The sequence below is a fragment of the Gossypium hirsutum genome, chromosome D07 (genome assembly GCF_007990345.1).
Source record: "Gossypium hirsutum isolate 1008001.06 chromosome D07, Gossypium_hirsutum_v2.1, whole genome shotgun sequence".
Taxonomy (NCBI): Eukaryota; Viridiplantae; Streptophyta; class Magnoliopsida; order Malvales; family Malvaceae; genus Gossypium; species Gossypium hirsutum.
In genome coordinates, this window is record NC_053443.1 from 50,474,301 (window position 1) to 50,490,587 (window position 16,287).

Sequence of the window (16,287 nt, forward strand, 5' to 3'; positions counted from 1 at the left end):
AATATAAATCTTTATTTTATACTTTTCATTAACCTGGTCAATATAATACCAATAGTTATAACATTTTTCTCCATAAAAATATATTATGGATACCTTTAAATTAGGAATCAAATTGCATTTTACCCTCTCTATTCAAAAAATAAATCCTTATTTCTATTGTTAAAAAACTAATCCCTCTACTAAAAATATTCGACAAATAAATCAATATAAAACGTGTAATAGCCCAATTATTTTGTCTACCACGTCAATTTTTAACAATAAACACAAAGGAAATTAAAAAAAAAACCAATTTACTTTTTAATCTATCGTACAAGGACTAATTTGCCCATTATTTTAGAAAAAAATGCAAAATTCAAGGTACTTTTACCCATTTTTGTTCTAGTACATGCACGTTGATGGTACATGCATTTTTGTTCCCATAGACCTGGTAGAATATTATTGAAGCACCATCATAGGAGACTAGAAACTATTGATATAACCAAAGAAGAGAGAAGGTTTCTTTAATTCTTAAGTTTAAGCAGCCATTGTTAATGGTTCTTGGGGGGTCTTATATTAAAGATTTGTCATTTTTGCAGAGACTGCACTCACAAGTCCAACCACACATACAAACATGAGAAGAACATGGTAAATTATGAAAGATAGCCTTCCCTTTTTTTTTCCTTGGTGTGCAAGCAAAGTATCTTCTCTGCACTGTACAATTCCACAGCACAAACAAGAACAATATCTGAGCTAATGTGCTAGAAAATCGGTACCTCCTCATTCCGCATTACCATGATGGGGTTATCTCTTTCTACGCTTCGGTTCCACCTAAAAGCCAAAAGAATGAGATACAAGATCAAATGCATGGTCGTATTACATTTGCTAAGACGGAAAGGGAAAAGAAAGAATAGTTCTTTGACAAGTAAAATGAAACTTACAACCAAAATGTGTTATCAAGGCTGTTCATCTATTGTAATAATTAAATTATAAATAAAAATATTAACTAATTAATTGTATTTCGTTACAAAGGAAAGTACTAGAAAGTTAGCCACAATGCCAAACTGCAAGCAAGAAATGATTGATTGCAGTTTGGTGTTGCAGGTGAAAGAACTTGGAACTAACGGCTGCATTGCAACAGCATCATCAAAAGAAATCAAATGTCGGTCTAAGTCAATATATAGCAATCTGCTGATAACTGAACGGAGTAAAATAAGAAACAAGGAATATATTTAAGTATGCACGCTCAAACCATGAAAATAAATGCTCTAACCTTTGGCTCAAGGGATGCTGATACTGGGAACGTATTCATAGATCTTTTGGCATCATCCTCTGAAGTACAATCAGAACATAAAAAGTGATCCAATCCTTTTGCTTCTTCGATGGTCATCTCCATGCAGGATGGATGAAACCTGAAAAAGATTAATGTTCTAATCAGGAAAATATGATAATCCATTTTCATGTCAAAGAAGAAGCACAATATCACAACACATTCGTGTGTGTATACATATGGTACAATGGAATCACTGGCAAGGAACCGAGAGAAAATACTAAAGATACTAGCAGACCTCGATAACATGTCTTCAGACCAAATATGTTTTTCATTTCCAGTAAAAATACTCGGCAAATAACTCATACAAAGTCCCTTGAAGTCAACATGATCATTAGATTGTTTAAACAAAAATCTACTTACAACTAGCCGGTAGTACTTCCAACCCATATGTGCTCAGAAGTAACTAGAAGTACAACTCGATGCTGAGTTATACTGGCAGACCAAAAGTAAAATATAAAATAAAAGCTAAAAAATATAGGTTTAAAAGGTTACATACCCCCCCCCAAGGCACACTGAAAACATTTCAGCTTTTCCGGTCTTAATATCAACAAGTTAAACTCATTTAAGTTCTTAGTGGATAAGAGCTTTAGAAATCTCTAAAAGGCTCTTGTGAAATATGCTTACTTTCTTTATCTACAGACCAAGAAGCAAGTCCATTGCAGTTTTCATTGTAGTTTTAGCTTTTGTGAAGGTTTAAGCTGCAAATTTTGAGCTAAAACGGTCAAAGTTAACATTGTTTCGCGGTGCAAGCTACTATAATTTGTTCACTTATGGTATTTATATAATCTAGTGAAATCTTAAGTTCTAAGATCTAAAAGAACAACGCTACATTGATTCACATAGTCTTTTATGTGTTTATTAGGCCCCTTCCAGAGTTTAAGATTCCAAATTCACATTTTTCTATATAGATCATTTAGTCAATCATGTGTAAACTTCTTTGCTTTTTTAGGTATGTAAATGTTAATATCCTTTTCCACTCTATTTTCTCCATCCATCTAATATCTTTTTTAGGGTATAAACGTAGTCTTTTGCTCTTTATGACAATTTTCCCTTCATTTTCCTTAAGGTACTCATGTCTTACACTATCGAACATATGTTCAGACTTGTGCAAAGGGATATGATCTTCCAAATATATGGAAAATCTGAGAAATAGTTGAGCATGCCTGTATCCGCCACTCAACCCCAAACCTGGTTATCATAGCTTAAAAAACTTCAAGCCATCCAGTCACCTTTCCTTCTACAAGTCACCTGAAAGTCTCCACACTCCACTATCGGCAGATATTACCTGAAGCTAAATCCTCCTTTCCAGCCACTCTTTTTCAATACAATATCAATCAACTAAAACCTTATTGAAATGAACATTCATCAAATTATAGATCATAAAATTGCTACCATTTACACGTTGAATAGCTGACTTCACATTATTGTAGAATGTTAATATGGAAATGAACTATGTCTGAAGACAACAGAATAATGAAGTTAGATCAGATGGCATTAGCAGATCAGCTTACAGATTCCTAATGGGGAAATGAAAAATTTTTCATCTTCGATTGAAACTGATGTTGATCTAGCTAATGAATCTACCATTACAGCTGCAATGCCTTAAATTAATTGCTTTCAGTCTCTACAAACCACCCCTTCATAGATACAATACCAAAAGAAAAAGGACCCAGAAAAGTCATTATTGGGGAAAAAAAGTTTGGATGCTACAAAATTATTTCCAAGGCCATTATTAAGTCAAAGTACACTACCCCAGTACTCAACAATGGAAAATCATTCATCATTGTATTTTCCATGAATAATGGAACTAGGAACTAAAAGCATTTGCTATGGAACAAAACAATATACATGCAAATATCCTTTTGCTTCAAGAGCTATCGGTTATCCAAAAATAGCCAAACTTGTTAACAACAACAACCTAGTAGGATTAAACTCAATAGTGGAAAAATCACTCATCAACAGATGTTCCGTGAATAACGGAAACAAGGAATTAAAAGTGTTCTCTATCAAACAAAACAAAATGCATGCATCCTTTGCTTCAAGACTCAAGAGTACCAATTAATCGAAAAGAAAAAAAAAAGTATTCGAGAAAAAGCCAAACTTTTTCATGGTAACAACCTAGTAGGATTAGCATATTATATTTAAGCATCCGAAGCAGCTGAGTTAAAAACTTGGGCAGACTTAAATTAAAACTAGAGCAAAAGGAAGTGCAACATTAGTGAGAAACCTTTTCAGCTCACAAATCAATATGAAACCACCAAAAATAAATGAATTTAATCTCCAGTTCTACACACATAAGCACAAGGAAGGTGAACAGTTCACATTGATTGCAGAATGAAATAAGTGAGCGAGGAATTTACCAATCCTTGCATCCTTCGCATTGCACCATAAGGTCATCCGGGTTATATGGCATCTCACATTTGCAATACCTTCAAAACCGAAACCCCGAAGAGTTAGTGAACAAACTCGAAGGACATATAAGACACTGGAAAAGAAAATTACCGTAAACTTAACCCGAAAACATAAGAAAAAACCGAAGCTACTCACACTGCCACCCGGTCCGGAGTGAAACCACCGGTGGCGGCCTTATATTCGAACCTACAAAAGTAATCTTCAGCACCAACATTTTCAAGCTTAGTGTAGTTTTTGAAAGTGTGGACGATACACTTTCCTTCAATGGTGTGGGCACTTTGCACATCATAATGGTCTGATAAAAAGAGCTCCTTGGCTCCATGGAACTGTCTTCTCCCCCCAATAGACTCCTCCGGCCGATAGTACCATCGAACTCGAACCTTCACATTGTTCCGATGGTCGGCCTCGATCTTCTCTACACGAGCCACGTATGGTGGTTTATCGGAGTCCGACGGTCTCATCAGCACACAATCACCAGCTGCAAAACAAACCAAATATAAAAAATATCCAACTATTCCCAAAATCCAAACACATTTGTGTGTTATAAATTTTAAGACAAGAAAGGCCTAAGAAAAAATGAAAACGAATTTTGGGATGTTTTTTAAATGTAAAAAGGAAAAAGAAAGAGATGGGTTTAGATAGAAACATACGACGAACAACTTTGTTGGTGCCTTTGATAGCGTAGGAATCAAGGTCCTTCTTGCCAGGTTTGGTCTTGGCCATGAAAGGGTTGGTTTGTGAATGAAAATGTGAGGAAGATTGAGATTTTCGTTGATATTTTAAATGGTGAAAAAGAAATGGGAGAATTGGGGGATGGGAATGAAGGAATCGAGAGAGAGAAGAGGGAGACAAAGAAACAAACCCTAACAACTGGGAGTTAATAAAAGGACTGTTTGTAAGAGAAGATCCGGAAGCGATCGAGAAAGAAAAAAAATAGACAAACAAAAGCAGTAATTTTTAATTTTTTTTCGAACAGGACGACACGTCAGCACAACAATGTTACCCACCCATTGCACTTTTAGAGGGAGCTAATAAATTTATTCACCTGTTTTGTAGATTTTATTATTCATATATGTTGAAAAATCATAATATTATTTTTTGGCACTATAAATTTTACAGTTTTTAATTAAAAATATTTTAAGAATTTTTAATGTTGATTTTCTTAATATTTACTTAGAAAAATTGTATTTTTCATTAGAATTTTGAGTCAATAGTTAATGATTCTAGTAGTTATTAAAAAATATTGTTATTTGTGAGATATATTGTAATTTAGGAAATATTCTGGTACGTGTCATATAAACTGATGATGTGGCATGTTGACCGTCAATATCGGTCAACATCCGGGGTCAACGTTTCATGTCATCGATTCACAATCTCTTTATATGACACATAACAAAATATTTTTTAAATTATAATATATCTCACAAATAATAGTATTCTCTAACAATCAATAAAACCATCACTTATTGACTCAAAATCTCTCAAAGTACTATTGGAAAAAAAAAATTGTTAATTAAAAATTGAAAAATTTATAATGCCAAAAAATTTTATAATTTTTATGATATTTAAAATTTTTAATTAACACTTTTTAAAAAAAATTTAAGAATTTTTACAAACTTGGGTTTTCAATAGAACTTTTAAGAGTTTGAGTAAATAATAATGATTTTGGTAGTTATAAGAGAATATTGTAATTTAAGGGGGGTTTTTTATAAAAATAATATAAAAAAATTAAAAATTACCAAAATGTTATAACTTTTTTTATTTACCAAAATATATAAAAAAAAACAAAAAAAACAGAATTTGGGTCCGTAGCACGGTTGATGTCGTACTTAGAGCTAGCAGGATTTGGGTCCGTAGCACAGATACGGTACATCGTATTGCGCTTTGATTTATTATCAGCGCTAGTGGAGCGGTGGCGCCCGGAGACCCACACTTTTAATTTTCCGTGCGGGGAGTGCACGGTGACCTTGGAGGATGTAGCGTTGCAGCTTGGGCTCCCAATTGACGGGAGTCCCGTAACGGGATTATCTGCATTTACCGATCCGGATGCACTTTGCTATCAGCTTCTAGGAGACTCACCAGGGGACGGTGAGTCATATTTTTCGGGCGTATCATTTACATGGCTAAAAGCCAAGCATGGACAATTATCAGCGACAGCCACTGAAGGCGAGTTGATGTGCGCTGCTCGAGCGTACATCATGCATATCATAAGGGGAGAAATGATGCCTGATGCAAGCAACGACAAGGTGCATTTGATGTACTTGCCCCTGTTAGCTGACTTGTCCAGTGTTAGCTCCTATAGCTGGGGCTCAGCTGTGCTAGCAGTCTTGTATCGAGAGCTTTGTCGGGCGACAGATCCGAAAGTTCGCGACATTGGCGGATGCCTCTCACTGCTGCAGTCCTGGGCGCTGTATCGGATGCCATTTTTGGCATCGATTAGACACCAACCGTATGTTTATCCAATGCTAAACAGGTGATAAAATATAACTTCTCGTTATTTGTAGTCATAATATATTGACTAATGTTACCAACCAACTCTAAACGCTATATTTTTTTTTGTAGGTGGAGTGGTCGTCCAGGTATCGGGCAGTCGTAATCTCCATACAGTTGCTCCATCGCCATCTGTTTAGCAATCCATGCCTTTCGATATGAGACTCGATACTGGAATCGTGCTTGCATTTCGGCAATCAGTACCGAAACTTTAATGGTCGGCATGTCCTTCACCATTGGCATGATACACGTACAGATTGTTTTTGAATCAAGTTTTTCATGCTCTTCTGTCATACGTGTTGATGTGCATGTATGAGGACCAACAAATTTTCGTATCTCCCACATCTGAGAACTTTTAATGAATGCAGCTCGCACCCGCCAATTGCAGCCTTCCGCTGCCTTCCAACACTCCCCAACATATATTGTCGGAGTAGACACTGTGACTTTATAATCAACTGATATATTTATGCTGTACCGTTTGATGGCATATACGCACTCTTCTTTACAGCTGAATCTCTGGCCTATGAATAACTCCTCATCATCAGATGTTACGGCCAGCCCGTGACGATGAACTATTTCAGGGTACTCTGGAAACTCAGCTACATACGCTGCGTCGGGGTCTATGAGCGACATGTGTGGCCCAGGATTATTGTGTATCAAAATATGCCGCATCTGCTCCCCGATCGAAGAAGCGTTAATGTCTTCATCGTCGATATCATTAGGTACATCATCCACATCGGGATCACCGTCACTATCGACCTCTTCATCCCAATGATCGCCACCACCTTCTTCTTCACAACCACATTCTTCTTCACCACCAACCATATCAACATCGGGTGTAATATTCAGGTCGATACCGATCCCACCCATAGTTGATTCACTATCAACGTATGATATTGGAGCCACCATCTGCGGTTCTTCAGCCCCGTCTTCTTCATCAGATGCATTTTGCTCCATACCGACTAACTCAGCAAATAAGTGAATCGGTGCATTCTTGTCACTCCCATTCCCAAAGTAGAGATCGACCATTGTCTCAACGTCTTCGTCGTCTGCAAGTTCCATTTCGACAAATTTGACTGGATTTGTCGAAACTGGAAACTTGTAGAAAATTTTTACTATCCTTCTCCCACAATATCTTAAAATTTTTGCATTAATCCTTGCCTTCATTTCATCAAATGAGACATTTCTATTAAATCTCATTGCTATTTGTTACTGACATTCAAATACACATCCAACACTTGTTGTCAAGATGACTCCGTCGAAATAAACGCATACAAAAAACTTAGCATCCATCTTCAATATTTAATCTGTCAAAAAATAAACAAAATCTTGTAAAACATCTCGCACGGATAATAAATAACTTAAAAAAAATTAATGTTTCAATATTCAATTTTGTACATGAAAGCCATTTAACCACTAATCCTAATAACTAACACAATAATAATATTAATAATTTTATATACAAAATAATACTAACTAAAATTATTAATAACTAACTATAAAAATAATACTAATTTTTTACTAACAATAATACTAAGTAACATCTTAATAATAATAATAATAATAATACTATAAAATTTTATTTTTTTGTAATATTTTGATAATAAAAACCTAACTAAAACTATTAATTTGAGTTTTATTGATTTTAATCTTAATAACTAAACTAAAACAAAAAAAATACAAATTATACAAAACAATAACAATAACATAATCAATTATTTTTAAAAAAATACATGATTTTTCTCTTCTCTTTCTCTCGTTTTCTCTTTTTTTCCGCAGGACCTCTTCTTTCTTTTCTTTTTCTTCTGATTTTTCTTGTTTCAGTTGGACAGAGTTCGTGTTTATAACACGAGTGGTGCCGCCAACAGGGAACCCTTGTTTGGTGCCGCCAACAAGGTTCCCTTGTTTGGTGCCGCCAACAGTGTTCCCTTCACCCAGGGAGTTGTCAAATCAGTCCAGATTTTTTTTCTGTTTTTTTGTTTTTTTTTATTTTTTTGATATATTTTGGTAAATAAAAAAATTATATATATTTTGGTAAATAAAAAAAGTTATAACATTTTGGTAATTTTTAATTTTTTTATATTATTTTTGTAAAAAACCCGTTGAATGCCAACGGTTAAACATCATGGCTCTTGATTTTTTAACCATCGGCCTAACAGTTAAATAAATTTTAAATAAAAAATTAATTCCAATGGTAAAAAAATTGCCCTAAAGTCCCTAAAATCCCCTATATATACCCAAACCAAATTCAATGTTTTCTCACTCAATTCCATCATTTCCAAAATTTTAAAACTAGTGGATAATTCAAAATTGAATTAAACATACAAACAAATAATTTTTTTGATAAAAATGTAAAGAAGTAAATTTATGATGTATAAAAACAATACAAATATAAATGGAAGCATTAAATATATAAATTAAAAAAATTTAAAAGTTAACAAACTAAATGATGATGTACATAAAAAATTTTAATATGAAAAATCATCTCTGTCGTCAGACCAAATGTGTGCCACAACTTGATGGATGTCGATTACGAAGAGGATTTCATCATGGTTGAAGTTCCAGCTAATTATCACCATCATCTTCATCACGCCCATCTTCGTCATCATCATTATCATCATTATCATCATCATCATCTCCATCTCCATCTCCAACGTTATCTTCATCTTCATCTTGTTCTTCTATGCTAGATTGCATTTGCATCCTAGGTTGCCATTGAATATCACTGGTTGTATTAGTAGGCGGTTATAAAGATGACCCACTTCTGAAGAGAAGTGATTTCGGTGGTGTTTGTGACACTATCGACAAAGAAATATATGGTATCAAACTACTTGGTTGTGCATAGAATGCTGGAATTATAGGCGGTTCTGGATACAATGGTTTTTTTTTACAGTATTGGCGTGTAATATACTCTTACAGATGGAGGTGGTGCAAAAAAATATTGTTGGGGAAGGTGTTGATGCATGGTATGATGAAGAAATGAATGACGGGGAATATCTCGATGATAGTGCATAATTCAGTACTTATATGAAAAACATAGGGTTGTTAGTAAATGTACCAGAAAAATATGAATCATACTGACCTGGAGGTGCACCTATCGGTATAGGATTTGGAGTTGGAGCTAATGATGAACTCGATCCATGTACTCCCGATCGTGACCTCATATGGGGTCCTGTTGGCCTTCTACGATGAATGTCTACTCCTTTCCTCTTCCGAAAATAGATATGGCTTACCATTAAGTCTAAACCATGTCATGTAATCTGAATACGTCGCCAAATGTGATTTGATAATTTATTCGCACATAGGTAGAAAATTGTACCTGTGTGCCCAGAAGTTGATATACTTGGCATGGAATCTAAATCAATCTTCATCGGTTCTCCCTCACAAGTCAATCTTGTGAAGTTCATCGAGGTTCTGAGGCGAGAGCAGAATATTTTTGCATGTAACACCCCTAAAATCGTTATGCTATAAAAGTAGTATTAAGCGAAAATAGTGCGTAGGAGATTTCTCGGTAAAGTAAAATAAGGAATATAAATGATAAAAGAGAAGGTTGATGGATGCCAGAGAAAGTTGAGTTAAGAAGTATCTTGTGATATATTAATTTAAAGTAGGGACCAAACGTGAAGATGAGAAAAGTTTTGAGACTCAAGTATAATTATTTGAAGTTTGAGGGGTTGAAATGTAAATATAAAAAAATTAAAGGACCAAAAGTAAAAATAACCCAATTTCTTGTGATACAAAATTTGTAAGCAATGACCAAATTGAATCAATGAAGAAATCTGAGGGACTAAATCATAATTTTACCAAATTAAGTGATGATTTAAGGAAGAAATTATAGAGAATGTTGAAGGGTAAAGTGGTCATTTCACAATTTGAATAAATATTAAACGTAATAATTAAGGATGAATGGTGTAGGAATGTCATTGGTTGAAATATTGTATTATTATTTTTTTATTACTTTTTTTAAAGATATTTTTACATTAATTAATCATTAAGTAAAAGATGGAAAGGAAAAGAATTCCCTCCATCTTTCCCGAGCTCATGTCTACCATGGATGAAAGAAAGAAAGTTTTGTTTTCTTTGTAATTTGGTCTTTTTCTTGAAATTAAGAGAGGAACCCTCGAAATTTGTAATGACTTGAAAGTTAGTGGTGCCGAAAATTGTGGTTTTGAGACCCCGTTTTCGTAAACTAGACTCGTAAATATTTTTATTAAATATTTACAGAGTTATCTCAAAAGCGAATTTAATTTCGATTAGGTAATTTTTTGGAATTAGGGTTTAATTTAAGTTTAGGGACTAAATCAAGTAAGTGATAAAAGTTGGAATCAATATTAAATTACAAAGGTGGAATTAGATTAAGGTACTTATTAAGTAAATATGCCATTATATATACTTTTGATAGTGGAGGATTATGGTTAGTCTTATATGTATTATATGTTAAATATATTATTAATAATTAAGTTAAAATGTATGTTATAATAAAATAAAAACAAAATGTAAGTAATTAACAAAGTGGGGAGAAAGAGAAACAAACCTTCATTTTCATTTTGCATGCCGAAAATTGAGATAGAAAAAAGAATGAGCATTCGGCTATAGCTATTGATTTTTGAAGCTCAATTTGGTTAGTATATCTTAGTCCTTTTTATACAAATTTTATGTTTTTGGAGTCGCTAGCTTATCCATGATGAAATTTTTAGAAATTTTGAAGTTCATGAAAGTTGCCATTGTCGAGAAAATTAAGTTTTTGATGTTATTTTGATAGATTTTGAGGTTAGAAATGAAATTGGACTATTTTGTAGAGTCAAGTGAAAATTCCATGCAAAAAGGACTAAGTTGTGCAGGAATTTAAATTTAGGGGTTTATTTGGGAAGGAGGAAGTCTTATAGGGACTCTAGGAAAATTCGGCCTAATGTTGGAAGGTTAATTGTGAAGTTATATTAGTCCTGGTTTTGGGGGACCATATTGAATTTTATGCAAAAGTAGTATAAATTTTGTAATTGAGTGCAAATTGGGCTGTGTGTTTTTAATTTATTTTAATTGTTTTCAATCCATAGCTAATATCGTCTCATAATCCTTGAGAAAGAAAGGAAAAGACAAGGTCGACGACAAGTAGCTCGGAAATTATGGTTTGTGTTTCTATAATCCGAACTAATTTATAACTTTCTGCATATTGGTTTGTTTGTGCATGGGAAGTAATTGAGGTGAGATTCTTGTTCAATTGGGTTGATTTGAATTATTTGATGATTAGAATGACTCAATTATGTATATTTAAGAAGTATATGTATTTTTATGAATGAATAAATTGAATATATATATATTGAAAAATTGTGGTTGATTTCAAGTTAAATAAATGCACACATGTTGATAATATATATGAAATTAAGACATTGGTTGTATTGCAATATGAAATGAAAACTCTATTAACTATTCGGGCTGAGTTGAATATAGATGACATGTCATAAGATAGGAAGTGTTTAGGGTTACTTCGACCACGAGTCGATGAGGCACCGAGTGCCAATTTGCTTCGGTTTGACCGATGAGACATTAGGGGTACGTTTGGTTCACTGTAATAGAATAGGGCTGTAATGAAATAGAGCTGTAATCAGTAATTCAATTGTTTGGTTGAAAGGAGGAATGGAATAGAGCTATAAAAACATTCTTGTGTTTGGTTGGATGGAATAGATGTTGTAATTGCATAAGGAAAAAAAAGCTTAAATGACCAAAGTACCCTTAACAGAATTTTTAGGTAGATAATTATTGTTATTTCTATTAAATTTTAATAAGATTATTATGAATATATTTTAATAAAAATAAAAATAAATAATTTAATCATAGTTTAACATAATTATTATTAAATACAATTTAATAAAATAATATATAATTTAATAACATTCTTAATATAATTATTATCAAAATATAAATTAAAAAAATCATAATATATAATATTATAAAAATAATATATAACCTAATTTATTATTTTTAAACTGCAATACATATTTAATATGCTAAAATATCATTAGTGAAACAAATAATTTAATTATTCTAAAATAAAAAAGCAAAATATTAGAAGTAATAAATAGCTTGAGAATTATATTTTACATTCAAACATAATGTTCATATATTAACAAAAAGTTACATGATTTCATTAGCTTATATGTCATAATTTATATGTTAAATTTTACAACATTGTAATGACATTCTATCATGTCATTATACTATCTAAATATTACATATACAAAAAGTTACCAAAACATCACTAACACAACCATGGATTTTAATAGTTAGAAAGAAATCTTCTCACCCATTCCAATCGCATAGAAGAAGGTAGACTAAAGAAAATGAGCATTTGCATTGGATGGTCTAGAATTTTGCTCAGCGCGCGGTAGCGTTCATCCTCAGTTAATCCTTCTACTTCACATAAGGTTGGATATAATTCTAGAGCACTTTCTTGAATGACCATTTCTGATTTTTGTTGAATTAGCACTTCGGAGGCAATGCTCCAACTTATTTCAACGCCAACGGTTCATATGTTTTTCGCCAATAACGTGGCAGCATCAGTAAATAAAGTAGAAGTTTTTTATGATCACTTGCATCAGAAATCTTTTTTTTTTCTTCTTTGAAAATGTGGATTCACCTTGGTTTCTAGATGATTGTGGTTGTGTAGCTGAGAGATTCATCTCATCCAAAGAAACATCAACTTTGCATCCATGAAAATTGTTTCTTTCTTCATGAGTATTTGCAGTAGCACATCCTCAACATCTATTTCTTCAATAATATCAGCGGTTGTTTGAACATATTTCCCAGTGGCTCGATCTATTATGTAGATGGCAGTAAGTTGGTCATAATAAGGACAACAACGATGTCTAAATTGACTAGCTTCTTTATGACTCTATAAAAAAGGATGAATCTAGATTAGATATAATTTTGGTCAAAACAAGATAATAAAGACTTGAAATAAGTCTTACATTTATATATGAGTCCCACACAACATCTTCAGCAACAACAAGCTGCCTATGCTCGTCCCAAGCAAAGCTGCTATTGTCTTTTTCACTGAGCATGTCATAAACGATTGCCCAATCCCCTTTCAATGTCCTAATCCTCGATTCAAGATTAGGTTTATCCTTCAACATAACATGGGGTAAAAAATTTCTAACATTCTTTCCAGTTCATTTAAATAACCGACCTTGAATCCTGTATCTGCATTAAAGGTTCCAACATTATGCAAATCAACCATACAAGCAACCAACACAACATCTTCTTCTGGAACCCATTTCTTTTTGGTTCCTCGAGAATTTTGGGAAGAAACACTTAATTGTGAAAAGCCTGACATAACTATTTTAAGAAAAAATGCAAATTAAAATTAGATTTGGTATTATGAATCAAAAGGTCGATGCTTTATAAAATTATAACACATAACGAATCAAAAGAAAATAAATTAAAGTTGTAATTCAAGAAGTCTAGTACAATATAGAAAGACAAATCAAACACCACCAAAGTTTCATAAACTAGATACATGAAATAACATAAACAACTTCACCTTTACTATTTTTACCCTAAACTTAACTAATTTCTAGATAGTTTCCATTCATCGAACATTTGATTGGCTAGTTCCATCCTCCAAGTAGCCCATGCATCCGATAGATGAATATTTATGATATTCGATTCATCGTCATCTATCACATTACTAGGTGATCCTTATTCCAACTTCGCTTTAATAGGATCAAGACTCATATAGGTTCAAATAAAATTATGGAACAAACAACATGCAATAATGATTCTATTGTGCACCCTCACATGATAGAATGATGGACTCCTAAGTATTCCCTATCTAATTTTTAATAACCCAAAGCATAATTCAATAACATTGCACGCTGAAGCATGTTTCATATTGAAAAATTCTTCCGGAGTACTTGGTTGGTAACCTTGACGCCACTCATTCAAATGATATCTTTGTCCTCTAAAAGGCGCAAGAAATCCCTCACAGTTTCGGTAACTAGCATCAACTAGATAATATCAACCTATAAAAAAACTATTTGTCATGGTTAATTTTCCCAAAAAAGTATGATCTTAAAAATTAATTCAAATTCTTCAAATTCTGCACTTTACCATAAGGAACTTTTGGTCCATGTCTTCTACTAATGGCATCTCAAAGAACACGTCCATCATTAACAGAACCTTCCCAACCAAGAAGAACATAAATAAAATGCATATCTGGTGGACGAACACCTAACATATTTGTTGTTATGTCACCTTTTCGCGTTTGATATCTAGGTTTATCAACTATTGGAACCCTAATCTTGATGTGAGTTCCATCTAAAGCACCTAAGCAATTCTACATCACATGTATAAAACCTCGGGTTAGGATACTATATTTAAATCTAAATCAACTAAATTATGTACGAGCTATATATAGAACTCACTCCGATACCTTGAACCATTTTCACCTTGGGTCTATAGAATTAACTGTAATTGGCTCTGCCTTTTTAAATAACACATCTTGTAAGCATAGGACGACATTTAAAACACTGTGAAATGATCTTCTAACAGTTTCCCCGGACCTATTAAAGTGATGCTTGATAACTCAGTTTTTAAGATGATGAGCAATGATATGTAAGACCATTGCCAGTTGCTCATCAACAAGCATGTTCCTTGTCGACTTCAATCATCCTAAAGTTTTTAACAACTCACATAATTTAAAAAAAGTAACTCTATTCATCCTAACTTGTTCAATACAGGTCTCGTCACTAGCATGTACAAGTCTTTTCACATAATCTTGTTGTGCATAAAAATTTAAAATATATGATCTAATCTTTGGTATATAAGTATGTAGACTAAAAATGACAGCCAATACCCAATATAACTAAGAACCAACTTGCAACTGTACACATTTGCAACTATACTGTCAATGCAAGACTAATTATTTTTCGCCTCTCACTTTGTACTATTAAAGGCAAACGAATCATTACTACAAGATATTAAAGTGTTAGATATCTTCAAATCACAATATAAATTAATATCAAAACATTATGCTAGTTGGATGTAGGAATCGGGAGTTCCATGAAATCAAAACATAAGGATTTGTTCATTTTACTATTGCAAACAAAAATTCATGTCCACATAAACATGATTTTTTTATCTTATATCTTTAAAGATGCTATGTCAGGCACTTTATTCCATGGTAGTCTCATCTCTTATGTTTAACACTTTCTTTTCTATTATATTAGTGACTTTCCCCTTCATTGGAAATTATTTTAAAATAATAATTTATAATTATAATTATTCCATGCTATTAATTTATAATTATTTATTTTAAAATTATTGATATATTATCATAATTATAATTATATTACCACTTTATTCCATGCTAAAATATTGATTTTTGAGCAAATTTTAACAAAAATAATATTAATTAGCAACGATAATTACTTAATAGTGTTAATAGTATCAATAATTAAAAATAAAAGGACCAAAATAAAATAATCAATAAATTTGGGGGCAAAAATGTAAATTATACAACTTGAAGGGTGAAAATTAAAAAAAAAAACAAGTACAGGGACTTAATTAAGTGAACAAAGGACTAAAATTGAAACTATGATAAAACTTCACGTATAAATAAATAAAAACAAAAAATAAAAGGTTAAATTAAAATACAATAAAAATGCAGGGACCAAAAGGACAAATAAACTAACCCAAGTACATGTGTCACTCCCCAAAGAGTCAACAGTCTGAGGACCAAAATGAAAGCAAGTCAAAGTTAAATGGTATAATTTTAAAAAGAAGAAAAAACAAAATTAAGACCACATTGAAAAGCGCCTAAAGGCGGAAGGACTTGGGAAGCAATTTGACCCTTCCCTAAAAAACACGCAGATCTTAGAGGATTTGAGTCGAGTCATGGGGTCATGTCCAAAACGACGCTGTTATGGGGCTTCTAAAGTCAGCCCAAATGACGACGTTATGGGGCTTCTGAAGCTAGCCCAAAACGACAACGTTTCATTAAACCTATATAAGTTAAAAATATTTTTAAAAATCATTCTAAACCTTTTTTTTTTAAATTCCTTTCTTTTTTTCTTTTTTCT

The 16,287-nt window shown here is 32.7% G+C and overlaps 2 protein-coding genes across 2 annotated transcripts; one reads left to right on the forward strand and one right to left on the reverse strand.

Moving 5' to 3' along the window:
• Nucleotides 1-475: 475 nt before the first annotated feature.
• LOC107955066 (chromatin remodeling protein EBS) lies at nt 476-4,642 on the reverse strand. Its single transcript, XM_016890777.2, has 5 exons — nt 4,372-4,642; nt 3,857-4,199; nt 3,670-3,738; nt 1,250-1,388; nt 476-807 (listed from the first exon to the last, which is right to left on the reverse strand). The coding sequence occupies exons 1-5, from the start codon at nt 4,442-4,444 to the stop codon at nt 781-783; spliced, it is 651 nt and encodes a 216-aa protein (XP_016746266.1). The 5' UTR covers nt 4,445-4,642; the 3' UTR covers nt 476-780.
• An 899-nt stretch (nt 4,643-5,541) lies between these two features.
• On the forward strand, nt 5,542-6,317 carry LOC121219180 (protein MAINTENANCE OF MERISTEMS-like). Its single transcript, XM_041096875.1, has 2 exons — nt 5,542-6,194; nt 6,284-6,317. The coding sequence occupies exons 1-2, from the start codon at nt 5,542-5,544 to the stop codon at nt 6,315-6,317; spliced, it is 687 nt and encodes a 228-aa protein (XP_040952809.1).
• The last annotated feature ends 9,970 nt before the right edge of the window (nt 6,318-16,287 follow it).